Source organism: Rhinolophus hipposideros, assembly GCF_964194185.1.
Source record: "Rhinolophus hipposideros genome assembly, chromosome: 12".
NCBI classification, from domain to species: Eukaryota; Metazoa; Chordata; class Mammalia; order Chiroptera; family Rhinolophidae; genus Rhinolophus; species Rhinolophus hipposideros.
The window spans coordinates 11,029,734-11,052,658 of NC_138058.1; the positions used below are offsets into that span (position 1 = coordinate 11,029,734).

Consider the following 22,925-nt stretch of genomic DNA (forward strand, 5'->3'; position numbering starts at 1 on the left):
TAGGAGAGGACACTGACCTTTATCTCCTTAAAAGTGGTATGTAAGCTTCAGAGCTGATTTTCAATTGTGTTTAATGGCATAAGGAGAATTTATACACAGATTTTTGCTTTATGGACTATTTTTTAAGTTTATTTGTTTAGAACAATAGAGTGGTGGTTTGAGGGCTCTGAAATCAGACTGCCTGGGATTGGATGCCAGCTCAGTCTTTTACTGGCTGTACAATTTAGGCAAGTTATTAATCTGTAAAATGGGGATAATAGGATTACCTTGTCTCAGTGCTATTGAAACAACAGTGGCTGACACCTTCCAAGCACTCAATCAATAATAGTAGCAGTTTTTGTTATTTTACCAAGGAATGTTTGTAGACTGCATGGAATAGTGTCCACCTAAAGTTACTTAGCTCCATCTACCTAAATATATGAAAACACCTTGAGATATCTTTATAAAATGACACACAGAAACAATTTTAAGATAAGTATTTAGACAAACTTTTAATTACAGAATTATTAGAATATAGATTAGGAAACATGGTATTAATATCTTCAGAATTGATTTGAATTATGTTTGGAAGCTCACTCAGATCTCTGAATTATTTTTAGAGCTAAAGAAACAAATTTGACTTTTCTTGAGGTGATAGAAGATTAATAGATTCTGGGTTTTTTTTTAAGATTTCATTCTACTTGTAAGCATTTAAAAACATAATTTCTAAAATTTAACTAGACTTGGTTTTTTTAATGTCTATATTAAAAATTAGTTTGGTGTTTGAATATTCTCTTTTTCCTTCTAGGAAATATGTCAGTATTGAGTTCACCCAGACATCAGAGCTGTGTAATGCATGTTGATATGGATTGCTTCTTTGTATCAGTCGGTATACGAAATAGACCAGATCTCAAAGGTCTGTATTCTTGTTTATGTTTTAAGAAAATTGATACATTGTTATAAATATATATTCTAAGGGATCACAAAATCTTTTTAAGGAAATATTTATTCTAATTTTCCTTGGCAGAATCAATTCCTGCTTCCAAATATTCATTGCTAAGAAAGACGTAGAGAAATTTAAAAAGTTTTTTTCTCCCAATAGAAATCGGATCTTTAAGGAAGAACAATCATCTTTAGCTGAACGCTCTGTCATCTGAGAGTAACGTAGGCAGTGACCTGTTTTCTTTTATATTTACTATTTGTTAATGAATGGGAGTTTTATGGTAGCGTCTTTGCAACTGGAGTCACTAGGCTTTCTCTTGACTAAACTGTCATTTACAAGGTGAACATTCCAACTTTTTGACTGTAGAATAACTTACTGAATACCATTAAAATAGTTGTCATCTGTGCGGTCTTTGTTTTAATGGAATTTCAGATATTTGTAAGCTAATCAGTACTTTTTAAAATACTTACTCTGGATTTTTCAGTGGTTCTGTGTCTGAAAGATGTAACTTAGCATTTTCTTCAGAGAGTCAGTTCTTCCTTTAAGAAAAGCACGGAGGCTGCTGGGGTTAATCCTGGGGCTTTATTTTTGTCCTGAGTGATTGCAACTTCAGTTCTGCAAGGAATATTTAGAATGTTAAAGAATGGATTTTATCCCATGAGTGACTTTTTGATGCATTATTTTTTTTCCTTAAAACAATGAATTCAATGTAATATATATATGAAGTTTTCATGGTATCGCTTCAGAAGTTATAGTTATCTTGTAATTAACACACAGGGAAGTGGTACATGAAAAATGTTATAACTGAACCAAAAACTAAGGACTGTGTACTCATGTGGCATTATATAGTAGGTCAGATTGTGATTCCTCTGCATATATATTTAATTTGTGTTTCTTGTGTAAAATTAAAGATCATTTTAGTTGTTACCTTACTTTTTTGATAACCAGAAATATTAAAAATCTAAATATAGTTAGCTTTTCTTTCTCTCCCCACCCCTCCAGTCTGACTCTCAAGATCTAAGTTATCTGTTTTCCAACTGTAAGAAACCAAATAAAAACCATGGAAAGCTAAGAGATAGTGTTGCTTTCAAATTGAAAAAATGCATCAAAATGAGAGCCATGAATAGTTTACTTTTGTATGGGTGCATGATAATCTTTAAAGATAATAACTTAAAAAAAAAAAAGATAATAACTTTTATGGGTTAATACCTAAATAAAACTAAAGAGAAAATGCCGTATTTTAAAAATCCTTTGAAAAATTTTCCTTACACGCTGTCAGTGTTGTTAACATCCCTGTACTTAGATTTAAAAACAATTTTATTCTTTTCCTCAACACAGGAAAACCAGTGGCTGTTACAAGTAACAGAGGCACGGGAAGGGCACCTTTACGTCCTGGCGCTAACCCCCAGTTGGAGTGGCAGTATTACCAGAATAAAATCCTGAAAGGCAAAGCAGGTACACATAACGAGCTCTCTTTGAAGTCATAGTGCTCCCGTTGAAGACTTCTGGATTTTGCTGTTGGTATTATTACAGAAACGAAAGCAGAGTTGAAATAATCAGCTTTTTTATTCGAGGGTTTTAAGGATGTCAGTGACAACTTAAAGCAAAATCCGAATGTTATGATACAAACAACTGGTTTATAGCTCTGCTTTTTTGAATTAGATGATAATATTTTCCTGGGACAGAGAGTAAAGGATGTTTTAAAAGTTGTGATCAGTTTGTATAAATTTAGGTTAGGATGAAAATCATATACATTATTTTGTGGAGGCATCTAGACTTGAGAGTTAATTGCTAGTTGTTTGGTCACTGATCACAGTAAAGACGCTGAAGTTTGTGTTGCTAAAGATTTGTGTAAGAGCAGTAAGAAACGGTGGGAGTTTAGTTTATTGGAATAAGAAGATAAATACCGGCAATCATTCCTCATACCTTTGTTGAACCTATTTCACATGAGAAACATTTTCTTACCTCTCTGGCTTTTAAATTTTGGCTACTAATAAATAAAAATCATAAATTTATACTAATCACAATGCTGTTAAGATTTTCATATCTTTTTTATTCCCGTGAGTGAATTCCCTGAGAAATATTTGCTTAGAAATTAAATTCTTTGACATTGATCAGTTTCCTCATGGATGTCTGCAAAGACAAAAAAAAATTTTTTTAACTAGTTTTTGAGAAAAGTCCTAATCAGAAAGTAGCCAGAAATGAGATACACAGTGGAATGGAAGGCATGCTATTAAATTTCAGCCCAATTTCAGGTACCTAATTTTCAGTTATAAAACCTTGGGTTGATTTTAGCAGTGATCTAAATGAAATTAAGGCCAAAGGAAAGCCAGTGGATATCGCTTTGGACGTTTTTTGGGATTACAGTCTTTTTGTTGTGGTCATCTGTTTACATAATATAAGTACATAAGAAAATAATTGTACATACATATTTATGCTTCATGTGTATCCATGTTTTCCAAATTTCCTAAAGCTCTTCTTGGTCTTTAAATCTTTTAAGAGATTTTTGAGATTCTAGTATTTTGTATGTTATGAGTAGATCTTGACTAATATGAGCTCATTGGAATTTAGTTGTCTTGTTGTATTTGATAATATGGGTAGTTTCTTAGGTATTGGTAGTATGGTTTTGTGGTAGGTTGGTTTTTCTTTTTATTTTTCTGGTGACATTATTCAAAGATGAAATCTTAAGTTCTAAACAACAAATTAATAGCTTGATGGAAAATACACAATTATTGTCACATATTGGACACTCAGTAAAACCTTACTGAATGAAAGTTGAAAGAAGGAAAAAGTACTATGTGCATAACTGTTTATTAACATCTCTCAGTTACTCAGTGCTCAGAGTTTCTCCAGTGGGTAAAATCTTGTGTTTGCTACACACGTCCTGTTTCAGCAGTCTGCATCTGGAGTGGTGGCCTTGGCAAGCGCACATTTCTTAGGAGTAGCAGAGAGCCAGTCTTCTTATGTCTTTCCTTCCATCACAAATGATCTGACTGTAAACAGTTTATTAACAGAATACTTACTGTCACTAGTTACTTGTCTTCATCAATTTAGCCACTGGATTTTCATAACATTGTAATGACCTTTTAAAATTCACATCCCTCCACCTCTAGTATGGGTGGTAAGCCAGTAGGTAAATAATTAGAAGTATTGAAATTTCACTTGCCATTGAAAACTGTCAATAGATTTTCCCGTCACTAGAAAAGGTGAATATGATACTTTGTATTTTATATTCTTTCTTTAACTTGATGTCATTCACTTTTATGTCCTAAGCCTTTTGGCCCATGTAGAGCTTACCAAAATATTTGCCACATATAAAGTGAATGGATTGTCCTGTATTATAAAGTTTGGTTGCAACTAAGCTTGTAGTTAGAACTTGTTTTTTCAGTACCTTTGTTCCTTTTTCTTTTTATTCCTTATCTTTCTTTCTCTGGGTCCTTATTAGATATGACACCAAATTTAAAAATATTGAGGATCAACTTAGGAATTAGAATCTTAAGCTTCTGCACACCAGCTTTTTTTTAAAAAAAAACATCCAATTATAATGTTTTGGCTTATATGTCTAGCAAAGCATTAGAATAAGTAGCATCTTTAGTCCTTTGTAGAAGCTTTAGTTTCTTACTCGTCATATTCAGAACCTCTTTGTCAAACAGACAGGACAAGCAGGGGCTCTCCATCTGTGGCTTCCTTTGGTAGCTGGCTGCCCCCTGAGCGGGGCTCAACGGTGACACTTCTCATTGATGACCTCATTATCTGGAATCCTTTGATTCTCGAGATTTCGTGGCTGGATTCCAGAATGCATATATTTCCTAGCCCTTCAGTGCTCATTCTAAAGAACAACAGTTGTTAAAATCGTACTGGCCATAGATTTATTCTCAGCGATTTCTTTTTCACAGACTTGGGTCCTGGCCTCTGATTTCTCCAACCGTTCCTCCACCTTCTCCATGTGCCCGTCTAGTTTGTCAAGTTTTGATGAGCAGTTCTCTACTTTGCCCTCCAGTGAGGACAGTGTGTCCCTGCATTTCCCCGAGTCTCCCTTGAAGCAACTCACTGCGCTGGTGGAGGGACCCTCGCACTCTGCTGCACTGTGGAAAAGGTCAGCCAGCCCAGCCAGAGGGACCCAAGGCGCTGCCCCTCCGGCAGGGCGTTGGGAGCGCAGGGACCTCAGACACTGTTCTCACCTCAAGCATGGTTGTCTGTAACTGTCACGACAAGAATCTTACTTAACTAGCCCTTCAAATAAAAAGTCACCTAGCTCCCCAGTTTTTAATGCGTAACTCATGGTTATACCTTTCTGAAAGGCAGCTGGTTGTGGCCATTCAAGCTTTAGCTCTTTTATTATTATTATTATTATTATTATTATTATTATTTTGGTTTAGTAACAATCTCTTGAATTGTGATACAATCCTGAAATTCTTAAAAGATTTTCAGCTTAGAATAATGAACTATTAAAGTGGGTTAGCCTTCCAAGGCCCTTGAAAAACACTGGCTATTCTGCTCAGCATTCTGTCTTTAATTTGTCATGGTCAGCATATGTTAGTCACAATATATCAGAAATCATAGCTCATATTATATGCTCAGCTGTTTTCAGTTTTGGTGCAAGTGGGGTTTGACCTCATTAAGGTGCTAGTCCTCAGAATTAGATTTGCGTGTATGCTCTGCGTGTATAGGTGCTGGAATCCGGAAACGCTTGTCTGGGTTGTGTGGTTGGGTAAACGATGTTCACTACTGGAGTCAAACCAGGAAGAGTTTTTTAGCCCACAAAGCCAGACATTTTGCCATGTTTTTCTGGTGAGGCTTTAATTTGGCTGATTTTTCTTGGAAATTATGTCTCAAATAGAAAATACTGAGTTTGTTAGTTATATATTATTGCAATGTACCCAAAATAGGTTTCTCTAAAATTAGGTAACATGGTGTATCTTCGTCTTGTTTTACTAACTAATGGTGTTTTTGTTCATAATAGAATTGTGGCTGAGACTGTGTTGTTAGACTCTTTTTAAAGCATATTGTTCTTGGAACTTAATAGTCCTAAGAGACCTGTGACCAAAGTTGTGTTTTAATCTATTTCTCAATTATTAGTGAAGCTGACGACAGTAAAGGAAGTGAGGTGGCTTCATTCCGCAGGCTCTCTGCACTGTGTGCCTTTATACTCTGTGTAAAGCTGTAAATTTGTTTGGGATGTGAAGAGATACCTATCGGTGAGCTGTACTATTCAGGCTAGACTTGTATTCTGTGAAGCAGTTGGTATTCTGATCACACTTGAATATATTTCATTGAGCATGCATTGTTAAACCAAAAGTAGAATTTCAATGTGACACTCTTTTACCTGATGAGTGTTCAAAAGACCAATCTTAAATTTAGGATGAAACCTCTTTATGCTATGTGACCTACTAAATTACTGTTTGATCAAATGACTTGTAGGAATTTGATGTTTGTTGAACATGTTGTTAATTAGCTTTAAGTTTTGCAGATAGTTCTTTTTAGGAAACAACAAAGAACGTTCAGAGAGATTTATATTGCCCATTAACATGTTTCCCATTACCGAGAGCTGTATAAACCTTCTAAGGCCAGGGGAGGGCGTTGGTCTTCTACATCACTTTTCATCCTTGTCCATCTCAGGAGATTGGGTTCAGGGGACGTTTTATATTTATCTTTTGAAATGCTTTTAAAAAACTATTACTAAAACAAAATGTTTTCAGTTTATTCTAAGTTTTTATCTGACTGCTGGGGAAGAACTTAATGGAAGTAAACCATTTCAGAGTTACAGATTTTCTTTTATTAAATAAGGAGATAAATACCATGGAGATAGCTGTATTTGGAATTTATTAAACTTACATACATTTATTTGTATAGAATTTATTTGTATAGAAAAGAAATGGAAAATATATTTCTTGAATGGAAGTTAAGGAAAACCAGTTTTTAACATGTAATCATTACATTTTATTATTTTTAAAGCAGACATACCAGATTCATCAGTGTGGGAGAATCAAGATTCTGCACAAACAAATGGAATTGATTCTGTTTTGTCAAAGGCTGAAATAGCATCTTGTAGTTATGAAGCCAGGTACGTAAAAATTAAGTGTGTTGTAATATTTAGGAATAATTGTTTACTTAATTATTTTTATATGAACTTTTGAAGTGAATTCAGACATGCTGGTCAGGCCTATCTTTTAATATGTTACAGACATTTTATGAAAAGAAAATGTTTCTAGCCTTAATTCCTTCAGTTCCTTTTTTTTTTTCACCTCACAAATAGTAGATAATTTTGAATAAATACCGAGTTTCCTGATGAACCAGTAGTTCCTTCAGTGGAAAGCAAAAGAAATTGGACACTGTCATTTTTAAACCACTGTCTTTTGAAGCACGGAATTAAAGAAGTAGATATTTTTGAGTGGGAGAGGGCTTTTATTTAATCATTCCTTTAACAGCTAAGAAAACTCCCTTGTGATTTAAACCTCTTAATACTCAGTGTCTTTTTTTAATGCTGTTAAAACTTGATTGCCCCTCAAGTCAATAAGTCCATGTTGGCATACCTAATATAACATTGCAGTGTTGCCAACTTGGTAGCACCAACTTGGTGTGTCGATCTTTCTTTTACAGTAACATTAAACTCTAATTACAACCGGCTACTCACTATAAGAAGAAACAGACATACTATATATATGTTCCTCATACTTTAAAAAAAAAAAATCAGTCATTTAAAAGTTTTCTAGTATAATAATTGTAAAATTAAAGGGAGTAATAATGAATTGATTAATTAAGAAGAGCACTCTTTTTTTTTTTTTCGTTTCCTGATAACCCAGCACAGACATTTTTACCTCTATAACACAGTAGGCATTTACATATTGTTGGCAAGTGTTAAAGTATTTAATTTAATAATTAAAAAAATAAAGTCTTAGTTACATTTTTCAGACTTCCCATGTATGTATGTATGTATATGTGTATGTATGTATTTATTTATTTAGAGAGGTTAGGTAATATCTTTATGGCTTTGTCATTCATGCTTTTTTCTAATTGTGATATACTTGACATAACATAACCTTTTTCAGGTGCACAACATAATGATTTGATATATGTAACATTTTTCAGTCTAGATCAAAAGGTGGGTTTATTCAAGTAAGTCTAATCTGCACAAAAATATTTCAACTCAAAGTCATCTAACTGGAATAGTTTATTTAAAATCTTGCCAATTGTTTTATAAAACGAATAAAGAAAAAGTGTCATATTCACACACGCATCATTATAAAATCTTTTAAATTATTTTCCACTTATGAAATATCAAACTTTTACTCCCAGACTACCTTTACCTTTCTCGTTGACAGAATTGTTTTAAGTTTTTTCACTGTTAGTTGATAATGTTCCCAAGAAATTGGAACTTACTTTAATAAAAAAATTGTGAAACACAAATGCATTTGGGATTATTATGTTTTTATTAGTTTGTTGTGCTCAGTAGCCTCGTCCTTTCCCCCACTAAGTTATGGCATGGTGACTTGTGCTTCTGGTGGCTGGACAGTGTGTTCCGGATCTGGAGGATGTGAAGGCCAGATACTCTCAGTCCTCGGATTGTGCTACTTGGTGAATTGAAAGCCGCACCCTTTCTGTGCTGCCTCTGCAGGCTCTGTTGTCACTCAGCCCCCCAAGCCGATGCGGGGTGTTATCAACTCCTGGTGGTTTGGGTTCTGGTAGCCACAGCTGTGTCTGGATTCTAGGTGTAGGTTGGGGATTGGATGATGCATTTGTGTTGTGTCACAGGTGGCGATTGTGAAGTTGAGTGTACAATTAGGGTGACGATATATGAGGGCCAAATAATATGTAGTGAGCCCTTTAAGTGCCACTTAAAAGGCAAATGTTTATTTTAGAGATGCAGAAAATGATTAAAATGAATTTGAGTGTAATTTGGAAAACAGCCTCCACAAAATCCACAGCAATGGGATTTTTGTCCTTCAATTGTAATTTTCCATTTCCTATAAGGCTGCTGCTAACAAAGGTCTCCAGAGAATAATTGTTGGATACCCTTTTGTTGTGGGTGTTTAACAGTTATATTTTCTTTAAGTGAGATTTTTTTTAAATAAACGTATTCACAATTGCATCAGATGTTTCTGGGCTTGTGTTGGGGCCTGGACTGTGGGGATGGTCACCCCAGTTTCCTGCATTGGTGAGTTTTCAGTAGACGGATTAGTCATGGGGTCAGCAAAAGGTGGAAAGGGAACATGAGGTAGTAGAACTTACAGAAAGATAGGTCGTCGGTCAGTACGCGTCACTCTTAGTAGTTCCATCCATACTTACTGCAAAGAGCAAGCTTTGTGTGTGAGTGAGAATGCAGATGTATGGATGAATACATAATGGTAACACAAATATCCTAGAATCACAGGTTTTTAAGGTCAAATCATTTTTAAACCTCTTTTCACAGGTTTTTGTAAGGTCCCTCCTCTCTTCCTAATTAGCACTGTGGATGTCTGCTAGTCTATTGAATGGACAGTGACGGTGATTCAGTGGTGAAGTTTTTATATTGTCTAATCCAGCACCAAGAACAATTGTCCGAGCATAGCACATTGCAAGGAAGAGCAGGCTCCCTGCAGTGTACATTGGGAAAGTGGGAAAGGCAGTTTCTGCCCCACTCAGGAGGAGGTGGTGGTGTGCCCTGCGTGGGAGTTAATGGAAGGAATAACAAATCACTGTTTTGTAATTGTCTTGACTCATTGGTTTTATGTGAAACAAATCTCGCCTCCCAACCATCGACTCAAGATACTTTACCTCTGTGGGTGGTGGGAAAGCTTTGGTCCTGCTCGTTTGTTTGTAGCCTCCTTACAGTGTCTCGTGGCTCCTAAACATTTCCCTCCAGGGTGTATATGTGGCTGTGTACTTGAGCAGGTGTGTTCTAGTTTTCTAAGTGACATGCCCCTGAACAGTTCCGTGTAAGTGAAACCTTGTAAAGTGAAATCATTGTAAATGTAAGAATATGATATTTATAGGAATTATGTACCATTCCTTTCAAAATGAATAATTATCTTTGTAAGTTTAGCTTTTCCATGCTGAACCTATACATGTGGCATTATTGAAAATGTCTTCTATTAATGTACTTCTACGTAGACTTCTATTATCTGTGCTTCCCTGCCTCACCCAACAAGGTGCATTGACTGTAATCCTTCCAGAAGGGTGAGGGAGGGCCAGCCTTCTGAGCGCTCAAGTTCATTTTGTTCACCGTCTTTTACCCATACCTTGCACAATGCCCAAGACATAAGGTTTGGTGAATGAATGAAATCTTTTTTTTTTTTTTTTTTACCATATTTGTCAATCATCACTTCCTTCACCATCGTTTCTCCTTACATTAGGTATTTCTGCTAGGGGCGTTGCAGTCAGATACCTTATTACTGTCTTTGTATACGTAAGAAATGCCTGTGATTTTACTTTCTATCTGAGTAAGTTGGAGGATCTTTTCCTTCTTGGTTCGCACTGGTGGTATGAGATGGGGAGGGTGCCAGAGGCCTCAGAGTAATTAAGGACCATTTGTATATGCTTCTTACAACAGGGCACACCTCCATACTAAATGAGCAGTTAGTGAATATCTATTGAACTAAAGTACAGAACAATCATTTGGTGTATTTCCATAGGAGTGTGTAATCTGGTGAAAACGTTACTGTTATTTTGCTTGTATTTTTACTTTAATATGTTTTTCTTGATTCACTGCAGAGTGGTAAAATGGAATTTTACTAATTATGTATAATTCCACAATTATACTTTTGGGCTGAATGCTCCAAATGTCAAAGGTAACATAGGGCATTGAGAAACAAAAGATTTAAAATTTCCCGTTTTCAGTTAGGTCCCTCAAAGTTCTGGAACCCTGGCTCCAGCCCACAGTGATGTCCTGCCATTCACAGTGCTCTTGGCATCTCACCGCTGTGGCCACTTCCGGAGCATGGAATTGTCACTTGGGGATTGGGTGGTAATAGCATGAGTACATTTTATCTGTCAGTCACATAGCACCGTTTTGTGTCGTTCTTTCGTTTATATTCTTTGTCTTCGGGGGATGAACGCTGGCCAAACTGCCACATGTCAGGGGAAGAAAACCAGTTTTGGGCAGCACGTTCCTGCTCTGTGGTGGTTGATATCACCAGCATATGCAGCTGGCACCTCTGCAAAGGGGCCAGAAATCTGAGTCTTAGGGGGAATCTTCCGATATAGACAAGAGCCTGGGCTTTTAATAACACATTTTGGCACATCTACACGTCATTTACACTAATCAGACAATTGCACAATTTTCCTTTGGGGGGTATACAAACCTGTAAGTTTTCTTACTGATTATTTTTACCCCTCACGAGAATGGAGTTAATTGAAAACTGTATATTAGTAGCATGGGGAGATGATAGCAACATATTTGATATATATTTTTTTGCATTTAACATTTTTTAGTGTAACCTTCATTGTGTTTTATTTTTCCTCTAGACAAGTTGGTATTAAGAATGGAATGTTTTTTGGGTACGCTAAACAACTTTGTCCCAATCTTCAAGCTGTGCCATATGATTTTCATGCATATAAGGAAGTAGCACGCACGTTGTATGAAACATTGGCAAGGTACAGTATATGTCATCGTCACTGTGTGTGTGTGTTCTACTTTCTTTGTCTGATATTAAACTGAGTCTAGCTTCTTTAGGATTGTCAGGGTTGCTTTTGCTGGACTGTCCTCTCTTTCAGGAACCAGTGTGACGGCCTCCTCTCCTGTGTTTGAGCGGCTCCAGTAATCGGTAGCTCATCTTTTAGTGCTGCACACGTGCTCAGAATCAGACGTCAGGTCTGATTGCCTGCCTAACTGCTAGTCTTTCCGTGGAACCAGACAGATAAAGGATTGCAATTCTTAACCTGGTCATTCTCTTTCATTACATTTGAATGATAGTTTTGTTAACATGTAGAGACTCTTTAAAACTCTTTATCCTCTAAAATTATTAGGTGTGGCAAGAGTTCTTTTTTGTAAAAGTTAGTTTTTAGTAAGAATTTCAAAGTGATTGATTAGTTGCCTTGAGAAAAGATTAGCTTATATAATATTTACAGTGTGGGTATATTTAACATTAATTCAAAACTCAAAATTTAAAGATGCCAGGCCATGTCTGCTCTAAAGCCGAAATCAGCACATTTTTCTGTAAAGGGCTGTCCCAGGTCTTTGTCCTGACTCCTCACGCTCCAGTGTGGAGCGAAAGGAGCCGCAGACAGTATGTTAGTGAAGGGGCATGGCTGTGTCCCATCGCATCTTCACGGAACAGGCGTCTGCACGGTGGGCCAGGTGTGTTGAGCCTGGGGCTGTATTGGTGTTCTGAGAGAGGCGTCTCGCCTCTGTGTGCACCTCCTGCACGACTTACACATCACTTCGAATACCTATTGAGTCTTTATTAACCCAGACAACTGCTGGTGCTGATCGTCCTCGGAGAAGGATAAGATCCGGTCTCTGCCTTTGCAGGCACTTCCTTAGCAGTAGAGAGAAACTAGAAAGAACAGATGAAGTTACCTGGCATCACCATAGGACTGAGGGCTGCATGGAGAGCCAGCATCATCGCAGCTGTCCTCAAGACCCAAGTACGGCAGCCCTGGCACTGCCGAGGGAAAAGCGTGCTTTTTAAATCCCATTCCAAAGCTGAGATCTAGGGCCGGGAGTGGGTGACAAGGCTGAGTGCCTGTGCTCCCGTCCCAGAGCACACCCTCAGCGTGAGCCTCGGGTCAGGACGGTGAGGGAAAGCCATGCACAGGCTCGTCCTGATGGAGATTTAGTCTGTCCAGGCATTTGGGGGGCATCTGGCTATTTGGGGGGAAAGCATGTATGTTGTTCTCTACCACGCTTTGGAAATCCTGCCTCAGCTTGTCAGCCTCGGATCTCAGGGCACCCTTCCCTCGGAAGCAGGATTCCTCATGTCAGGTGTAACCTCTGCTCCATCAAATGTCACACTTTATTTAATGTAAACAGTGCCTGTCCCTGCCATGCACAGTATGCCACAGGCTTAGGAGGGAGAGAGAACACTCATTTCTTGGGTAAATATAGAAATTAGTCTAATTGTTACCTAAAAGAAGATGTAGATGAAAGACGAGGCTTGTCCCGAGTATACGTTGTTACCAAGTGGATTCCTGAAGATACATTTAGTTCCTGAGGCTTCTCTGGTGGCTTCTCATTTGTAGTCCCTGTTTAGTTAGCATTAGAGCCAAATGGCAACTCTCCACTTCCTCTTCTCTAGCTAATTAAAACATGACCAAAAAACAAAACTCCAATATATTTCCACATACAGTTGTCCTTTTAGACAGGCATTTGAGGTGATTGGTTGTTATTATATCCTGTATTTTAGGCCTGCTACAGTGAATGGTATTTAATTGTGGCATTTTTGTTTAGAACAGCATTAATTACTTGTTGTTAAAAGTAATCTAATAACTAGATTACTAAAATTAATTAGTAAAAGTAATTAAATAATTACTTATTTAACTGATTTGTGTGACTTTCTTTATTTTCCTATTCGGTGAAGATTTGGTAAACCATGTTTGAAAATGTTTTAGATTAAATGTTATGGCAGTTCTAACTCACCCACCAGTTTTCAACTATTCAGTGGTTTACAAAGTTATTCTCAGTATAGAGAAACTACAGTGATAATTTCTGCTGTGTTTTTGGTAGATAATATGGAAAAACAGAAAATACTATTTAACTTGGTGGTTAAAAGGTGACTAAAAATGGCACTGAAGCGGGCCAGTTTAATGAAAATGCTACTATTTTTTAGCCTCTTAAGTCTTGTGAGGGCATGTTGAAGAAAGATACCGTGGGAAGACTGTTTTTGCAGCACTGTCTCTGGATGGCAGGCTGTGGCTGTATGTCATTGCGTGTGTTTGTGTTGACAGCTACACACATAACATCGAAGCGGTCAGCTGTGATGAAGCACTGGTAGACATCACCGAAATCCTGGCAGAGACCAGACTCACCCCTGATGAATTTGCAGATGTTGTCCGCATGGAAATCAAAGAGCAGACTAAATGTGCCGCCTCTGTTGGAATTGGTTAGTGTCCAGCTCATCTCACACTATTCACTTTCCTCAAAGCGTTCCTTTGGTCATTGAATATCACTTAATTTTTAGGAGTGGTGTTTAGATCTTGTTTTTGTTATCTTACTGCATAGGCCTCTTCTAAAGCAGGTCTTAGCATTGCTCACCATTGTGCAATACATGAGATAGAAATGTCAGAAATGCTAGTAAATGGTTGATAATATCTTTGGCATAAACAAGCTGGACTATTTCTTGTTCTTCACAAATGGGGAGAACTGAATTTAGTATTTGTAAACAATTTATTTTTCTAGAAGTGTACAGAAGCCATGTTTAAAGTGGTGGTGGGGGGGATAGGGGGAAATGTGGAGTTCTGTATTGTTAAGTTTGAGCCTGTAATTCAGTTACTTTCAGAACTTCAGCTTCCTGGAATGCTCAGCCAGTCCTGTTCATTCGCCATCCCAGAAGCCACTGACAAGTACCCTCAGTGAGGGTCCCATCTCTCCCACCCCTTATCTGTTTTATCTTGAAGCCTTGCAGTTTGCTTCCTCAGTTACTCCTGCCATTTATCCTTCTTTTGTTGGCTCTTCAGCTGTCCTCGGGAACCCTCTCTCTCACACCTAAGCTTCCCTGAGTTACCTCCTCTCAAGAACCTACTCAGTACTTCTTGCCAAGGTACCTCTCTTCCCATTCTCTCAAGTGGATTCAATTTGTCCCTGCCATGCACTGTATGCCACAGGCTTAGAAGGGAGAGAGAGCTTTCTCATCACTTCCAACCATTACTTCTCCATTCTCATTCAAAAACCCTTCTTTCTCTGAACTATGTCTCATTTGTACCCTTGGGATTTTCATTGATGGAGAAACTGAGCGATGACACACAAGCCAATGCTATTGAAGGAAGATTTTCATGATTTACATTTCCCCAGAGGAGGAAAGGGCATGCCACAGCACACAGGACCCCATGAGGGAGCAGGAGGTTTTGGTCAGGAGGCAGAAGCAGGAGTGAAGGGCAGTCCTAGGCCACAGTCATTACTGGGGTTTCTTAGGGAAGGGCCAGACAGGGCAGAGTAAGCAGTTTAGGATTGGCTACTTTGGGTAATTCTAGTGTTCTTAGGGCTATCGGGGTGGTCTCTAGTTGCCTGGTACCCGGCCTTGGGTTGATTTAAGGCAGGAGAACTAGTGGCTTTGTGTGTGAGTTTGATAAGGAAGTGGTTGCAGGAGCTCTCTCGCATCTGACAGGCGTGCTTCCAGGGAAGCTGTCTTCTCTCTCGCCAGCCCTGGGAGGGCATACTGCCAGCCAGCAAGACTTACGATGCCAGAACATTGTAAGATCCGGAAACTGAACAACATGACTCACGCATTCAGAGCACCCCCCATGACTGGCTGGCCTGCCAGTTGACTCGCTGGTGTGAGGCCTGTAGCTCTGTCTCATCACTCATGTAGGACTTAACCTGCTGTATGCCAGTGTCAGGCATGGGCTTAGTTTCTTGATTTTCATTGTACTTGTTTTTAATTTAGTGTGATGATATGAATACATTCAAGTTCAAGCATATGATTAATACAAAAATCCCACATGGTATTTCCACTCCTCAGCCCCTTTTCTTCTTCAGAGCTCACCATTTTTATCATGTTGGTGTGACTTTCTAGAACTTTTTATCTTCATGGATATCTGTGTATTTATCCTTGGAAAACACATACTCTGTTTCCCCGAAAATAAGACCTAGCCGGACCATCAGCTTTAATGCGTCTTTTGGAGAAAAAATTAATGTATAATATAAGACCAGATCTTGTGGTGAAATAGAAAATTAATATTATATTGTAAAATATAATATTACATAAGACTGGGTCTTATACTATGGTAAAGTAAGACCAGGCCTTATATTAATTTTTGCTCCAAAAGACACATTCAAGTTGATGGTCGGCTAGGTCTTATTTTCGGGGAAACACAGTAGCTCTTACATAAGTCTTCCATAATTTCTGAGATGTCATTATTTATATACGACTTCACCTGACGTCCTAGTTTCTGGGCACCTTCCCAGTTCCCAGTAGCCTTTTCCTCTGCTCTGCTTTAGTTTCCGTGTCCACACCCACATTGCAGACCCCTCTGTCAAGTGCCCTACCCGTCTCTATGTCTCAGACTCTTGTACCTTCACTTCCTGCTACACACGTTCTGATCATAGAGTGAGACTTCTGGTTCTTTGGGCTTTCTTTTTTCCCCAGTCCAAAGGCATTCCTTTGGCCTTATTTCCCTTCCTAGCCTGGATCTGTTGGTTGGTAAAATGCACTCATTTCTGATCATTGCCCTCACTTCCTATAAATCAGTCATTAGGCCTGCTTTCTCCTTTTTTTAAAACCTGGGTAGGCAACGTTGAAATGGCACTTGTTTTGGAGCAAAGAGTTACCTCTATCCAGTAACCATGCTGCTTTATAATCTGTGACACCTAACAAAATTCAGCCACTTTTGTACTGTAGTTGAAATGATCAAAATTGCAAATTAATTATTTTCATTGTTTTTAGAAATTGGTCAGTAACCTGTCTATAGATAGATGTATTTGTTAAGAAATTTGAAAAATAATTGGTGAATTATTGAACAGCTTTTTGTTTTGTTGTTTACTATAGGTTCTAATATTCTCCTGGCTAGAATGGCAACTAGAAAAGCAAAACCAGATGGCCAGTACCACTTAAAACCAGAAGAAGTAGATGATTTTATCAGAGGTCAGCTAGTTACTAATCTACCAGGTATATATAAATCTTCTCTTTTTAACAATTATTTATTGTAAACACTTGCTAGTGCTAAATGTTTTATAATGTATCTCTTTTCCAAAACATGAAGTAAAACTTTTAGTTATTTTTGAATGCATTGAGAAAATTTGAAATTTTTTTTTTAATCAAAATTTATTGGGGTGACAATGGTTAGTAAAATTACATAGGTTTCAAATTACATAGGTTTCAAATTCTGTAATACATCACCTGTATATCACCAGCTAGAATCAGTTCTCTTTCTATCACCATATATTTGATCCCATTTACCCTCTTCTACCATCCCTCTTTCTCCTTACCCTTTGGTAACTATTAAATGATTGTCTGTGTCTATGAGTTTTTGTTTCTTTATTTGTTTTGTTCCTTTGTTGCTTTCGGTTTTATATCCCACATATCAGTGAAGTCATATGGTTCTTGACTTTTTCTGTCTGACTTCACTTAGCATAATAATCAAGATTCATCCAAGTTGTTGCAAATTGTACTATTTCTTATTTTCTTATGGCAGAATACTATTCCATTGTGTATATATACCACAACTTTCTTTATCCATGCATTTATCGAAGGATACTTTGGTTGTTTTTGTTTGTCTTGGCCACCATAAGTAAAGCTGCAGTGAACATTAGAGCACATATATCTTTACTGGTTAATGTTTTCAGACTTTTTGGGTATGCACCCAGGAGAGGGATTGCTGGGTCATATGGTAATTCTATTCGTAATTTCTTGAGGAACCTCCACACTGCCTTCCATAGCGGCTGCACCAGTCTGCATTCCCACCAACAGTGTATGAGGGTTCCTTTTTCTCCACAGCCTCTCCAACACTTGTTACTATTTGTCTTGTTGATGATAGCCATTCTGACTGGGGTGAGGTGATATCTCATTGTGGTTTTTATTTGCGTTTCTCTGATTATTAGTGATGTCGAACATCTTTAGAAAATTTGAAATTTCATACTGAATATCTCCTCTCTTGATTTATCAGGACCTTAATATTACGTTTTAGTTTTTCTTCTGAAGTGTTTTACTTTAAGTATTTCACAAGTAGCAAAATTAAAGAATTCTAAGAAATCATTTTAAAGGAATATGATGAAATTGACTTTTGGTCCTTTAAATAAATCATAATTGCAATAGTGTACTTCTAAGCCAAAGATAAAATTTTGAGCATTGAGTCCTCTATTTACAAAATTATAATGACAGTTTTCTGAATTTAGTAAGCAGATAGTTTTAATTAAAAGTATAAAATGCCTTTGTGAGAGGTGTAAATGTCTAATCATTATGTTGTTTTGTACACCTGAAACTAATTTAAAAAATGTGAATTAATGCCCCCAAAAAAAGTATAAAATACATGAATCATATTTGGAAGAGTAAAACCTAAAGATGAAATACTGTGTTTTGTTAACTCAAAGATTAAAGTAAAACTTCCATCTACATCTTTTTGGCCTAAAGGGCAGGATGTTTATAGTTATTTTATATTTTTGTGTAGTTATTGTGTGACTAACCTAGCATGTAAAAATATTTCTATGGAGAAATCAAGTATTATTAATTATAACTGAAAAATGGTTGCCTTTTAAAGGACCTTGAATAGATATAAATTTTTGTCGTAGGACAATTCATCTCACAGTTACTGAGTATTCAGACATCCTTTCTGTGATAGATGCCTCTTTTCTAAGCAGTGTCTCTAAACTGTATAGCAGTCCTGATACTATTTTAGATAACCGTCTCCTGTTTGCCAAAGAGCAGCCTGTGTTAGCTTCACAATGCTCCCTGTATTTGTGGTGGGGAAAGTTCAAGGCAGTACATTTTTGATGAAAGTTTTTTGAATTGATTTGTTAAAAGTAGATATATTGGTATTTTTAGATGCATATTCTTAAACCTAATAAAAGTATATCTGAACTAAGAAATTTCCGTTATGAGCCATAAAGTATTAACTGACCCAAATCCCATTTTATGATGGGTTAGCTTTAAAGCTTCCTGACTCTCTAGTAAATAACTCAAAAGAATGTATTAGTGTCAGAAATGTGAAATATGACATTTTGGTCAGTTTAAGGTTAAATTTGAACAATTAATCTTATAAAATCAAGGTAGCAAATTACAACAGGTCCTCAAATAACATCATTTCATTCATCTTTGGTTCGGTATGACGTTGTTGAGGCAAAAAATCGATTCCTGGCGAGTTCACTGTCAGTGTGAACTTTGCATGTCCTCCCCATGTCTGCATGGGTTTTCTCCGGGGATTCTTGGTTCCTCCAACACCTTAAAGACGTGCCAGTGAGGGGAATCGGTGTGTCTGCATTGTCCCTGTCTGAGTGAGTAGGGGCGTGCAGTGGCCCTGCGGTGGAAGGGCGTCCTGTCCAGAGTGGGTCCCCCGGCACCCTGAACTGCCCAGAGAGGCTCCAGACACCATGACCCTGAACTGGAATCAGCGGGTTGGAAAAGAATGGTTTTGCTTGTTTTCATTCATTTTTCTTCACATGTATCTAGCTCACATGAGTCTAATGTTTAATATTAGAAGTGTCTTGGGTCTTTATTTAGAAGTTTGATGATATTTTTGTGACTAATATGCCTTAGGAACGTGACTCTTGTTTCTACCATGTTTCCCCGAAAATAAGACCTAGCCAGACAATTAGCTCTTTTACTGTAAGACCTGGTATAAAATAACATAACAACATAATATAACGCCGGGTCTTATATTAATTTTTGCTCCAAAAAATGCATTAGAGCTGATGGTCCGGCTAGGTCTTATTTTCGGGGAAGCACAGTGTCAATTAGCGTAGGGTAAAACTGTTTCCCTTATACCTTATTTCATTTAAAGTCATCCAAGACTGTCGATGACATAAGTGAGGACTCATGGTACCTTCCTAGACGACACAATTTATACAGTTTAATTACACCTCTGATTGCAGTTTTATATAAAAAGGAATCAGTATGTTTAAGGCTGCGTATGAAATTTGAGTTTGAATTTATGATACTATCTATCCCTATTAGTTTACTCAGGCTGCCATAACAAAATACCTACTGGCTTAAACAAGAGAAATTTATTTTCTCAAGATTCTGAAGGCTAGAAGTCCAAGGTCAAGGTGTCGGCAGAGTTGCTTTATCCTGAGGCTTCTCTCCTTGGCTTGTAGGTGGCTGTCTTCTCCCTGTGGTATCATAAGGTCTTTTGTCTGTGTGCATGTCTGTGTCCTAATCTGCTCCTCTTACAGGGACACGAGTCATATTGGATTAGGGCCACTCATGACCTCACTTTACCTTTCAAGGCCCTAGCTCCAATTCTATTCACAATTCTGAGGACCTGGGAATTAGGATTTCAACATAGGAATTTTGAGGAAACATATTTCAGTCCATAACACCATCTTTAAATAAATCCTTTTTGTAGTTTATTATTATTATTATTATTATTATTGTTTCTTGGATTTTTTTACACAGAAATAGAGAATTTTTAGTTCCTCAACCAAGTACTCTTACCTTTCACTTTTATTTGCTTCCTGACTGGAGGGACTTCATTTCTTCAAGGGCAAGTGTGAGGTTACATCACCTAGTTGAGTTCTTAGGCTCAGCCTTGAATTTCCTAAGGGGTGTTTGAATGATGGGGCAGCAAAGTGGGTGTCCTCCAGCAGCCACCTTCTCCTCACACGGCCTCCTCCTTCAAAACCAGTGGTTTTCATGTGTTTAAACTCTCGACTTTTATGAAATCCCCCAATTCTTAATCAATTGAGAACATTTCAGGTATGCAAAATGTCAGCTTTGTCGTTATCCCTGTCCTGAAAATGGCATTGTAATCCACATCTTTTCCCAAAATGTGAGCTACAAAGCACAAGCTTTTCTTTAAAAAGGGACTTCACTTAAGTGTGGAAGCCCTTTGCGGGAGAGGGTCCACACGGTAAAAATTCTGAGGACTCTTAACATAAAGAAACCTATTAATTTTGTTAAAAACTAATAATTTCACAAAGGCATTTGAAGATGAATATAATGCCTGTTATCTTCTGGAACACACTTTGAGGAAATGTTGCTGTCTAACCAGTAACCAGAGGAAATACAGTTACCACACCTCGCTCCTTGCCTTCCGCAAATTTTTTCGCTTTCTGTGCCTGTAGTGTTTTCTGAGCACATAGTATGCCTAGCACAGTACTACAGTTACTGTAGCGACATAAGGAAAACACACTAGTAAGGTGGTTTTAGGGGACTCCACAGAGTAATGATTATATGTTAGGCCAACCAATAAATTACCTGATGAGATCTGTTTATCTGATGAAAGACAGGGTTGTTCCCGAAAACCATGTTAGTATAATAGCTATTTCTGCGTTTTTTCTGGGTCTTTGCAAGGCTTTCCACCCTGTGCGTGTGCCCTTCATTTAAGCCCCTTCTAAACGCTTGTTCAGCCTACGCTGAGCTTGTGCACCCGGCCTGTGATTTCCATGCCTTAATTATATTCTCAAAGAAACACCATGACCTGGGGTGAATGTAAAGATCTATGTTGTTCTGACATGGTAGCCACTAGCCAAGTAAAGCTAGTAAAATTTAAAGTTAAATTAAAGTTAAATGAAACTAAAATCCAGTTCCTCGGTGGCACTGGCCACATGTCAGTGCTCAGTAGCCACATGTGGCCAGTTCCACACTAACCAGGTAAGCACAGGAGTTCCACTGGACAGTGCTCATTTAGGTGGTGAGATGGTGAAAATGTTATTGCTGAGACTTGTCTGTGTCTCTGCTGGGCCGTCACGTTCCGGATGCCAGGGAGGACCTGATTGGCCATTTCTCATCTGAGTATCATTCCCCTTCAAGGACACAGACCAAGTCTTTGTTCCAGTGGCTTGACCAGGAGCTTCCACATCTTTGTTTTTCCTCTCCTCTTCTCGGAGACTTGGTTCTGAGCTAGCGTTTTCTTCACTTTTTCTCTTGGAGGTGGCTGCACTCACTGGGACCCTAAGACCCTGTTACTGTCCCTAGATGTGCCCCCTTTCCATATAAACACTTACATGATGCAGTCAGGTAAACTAGCCACCCTTTCGGGATCTTGGTGCTGATTCCAAGCTTGCCATTCCCACCCGCTCCAGGTGAAAGGGTGAGAGGCTGGACGCCCCCTCGCCTCCTCCCACACTTGATTCCAGGCCCACCCCATTGCACAGATGAGCTTGCAGTGGCGAGTCTTTCCTTCTTACCCACAGAGACAGTTCAGTGAGGTCAGGTTGGTTGTGGATAATTTGGTGATGTTTAATATAATAGCATTTCTTCTGTACCTATTAGTAATAGTTCTTTTTCCAGTACTCAAGATACTCAAAACCATAGGTTTCCCCCCCAACCCTTCAACCTCTCCCCACACAATTAATCCAGGATTATTACTACCTCTTGCTGATTTTGCAAGTCAGAACAGATCGGCTCCCAGGTCTCTAAGGAAAGGTCATGATCACATTTCGAGGGTGCGGAGCAAGGCAATGATGGGAAGGAAAAGTAGAGAAAGAGCCTTCCCTGAACATGAATAGCTGTGGAAAGTGTCTGTCTTGTCTGACTTTGGCCAACCTAATATATGAGTTGTTCTTCACCTTAGGTTTCTCCTCCCCACCTTGAAAAATCCTCGGTAGCTTTCACTCAGAATTTCACCTTTGTGTGAATAATAAGCCTCTGGAGGATTTTTTTTTTTATTTATTTTTTTATTTTTTATTTTTGCTATCAAGTCAAACTCTGGTATTCTTACTTGTTCTTTGTTTGGACTTGAACTTTAAAATGTCACAAATGGCCAAGATGTGGAAATAACTGAAATGTCCTTTGATAGATAGATGAATGGATAAAGAAGATGTGGTATATATACATAGTGGAACATTACTTGGCCATGAGAAGAGATGAAATACTGCCATCTAGGACAGCATGGATGGAGCTTGAGATTATCAGACAGAAAAAGTCAAGAACCATATGACTTCACTCACGTGGTATATAAAACTGAAAAGCAACAAATGAATGAGGCAAACAAGCAAAAACTCCTAGACACAGACAACAGTTTAGTGGTTACCAGAGGGTAAGGGGGGATGGTGGCAGAAGACGGTAAAGGGGGTCAAATATATGGTGATGGAAGGAGAACTGACTCTGGGTGGTGAGCACACAATGCAGTACATGGATGATGTATTATAGAAACGTAAACTTGAAATCTATGTAATTTTATTAACCAATGTCACCCCAATAAACTTAAAAAAATAAAACAAAATGGCACAAATGGTGGGAGGCAGTGCCCTTAACACCTTTAATCTAACTTTCGT

At 38.0% G+C, this 22,925-nt stretch overlaps 1 protein-coding gene across 7 annotated transcripts in view; it reads left to right on the forward strand.

Moving 5' to 3' along the window:
* The window catches only part of REV1 (REV1 DNA directed polymerase), a 90,878-nt gene that overhangs the window by 55,017 nt on the left and 12,936 nt on the right, over positions 1-22,925 (forward strand). For 4 of the 7 annotated variants that reach the window (XM_081068471.1, XM_081068469.1, XM_081068472.1 and 1 more), the window contains 6 exons: positions 788-895; positions 2,261-2,377; positions 6,878-6,986; positions 11,366-11,494; positions 13,787-13,941; positions 16,543-16,662. In XM_081068471.1, the coding sequence (XP_080924597.1) occupies positions 788-895; positions 2,261-2,377; positions 6,878-6,986; positions 11,366-11,494; positions 13,787-13,941; positions 16,543-16,662 (738 nt within the window). Of the gene's footprint in view, positions 1-787; positions 896-2,260; positions 2,378-4,868; positions 5,019-6,877; positions 6,987-11,365; positions 11,495-13,786; positions 13,942-16,542; positions 16,663-22,925 lie in introns of those variants that run through there. The other 3 variants (XM_081068470.1, XM_081068474.1, XM_081068475.1) reach the window with 2 other exon arrangements.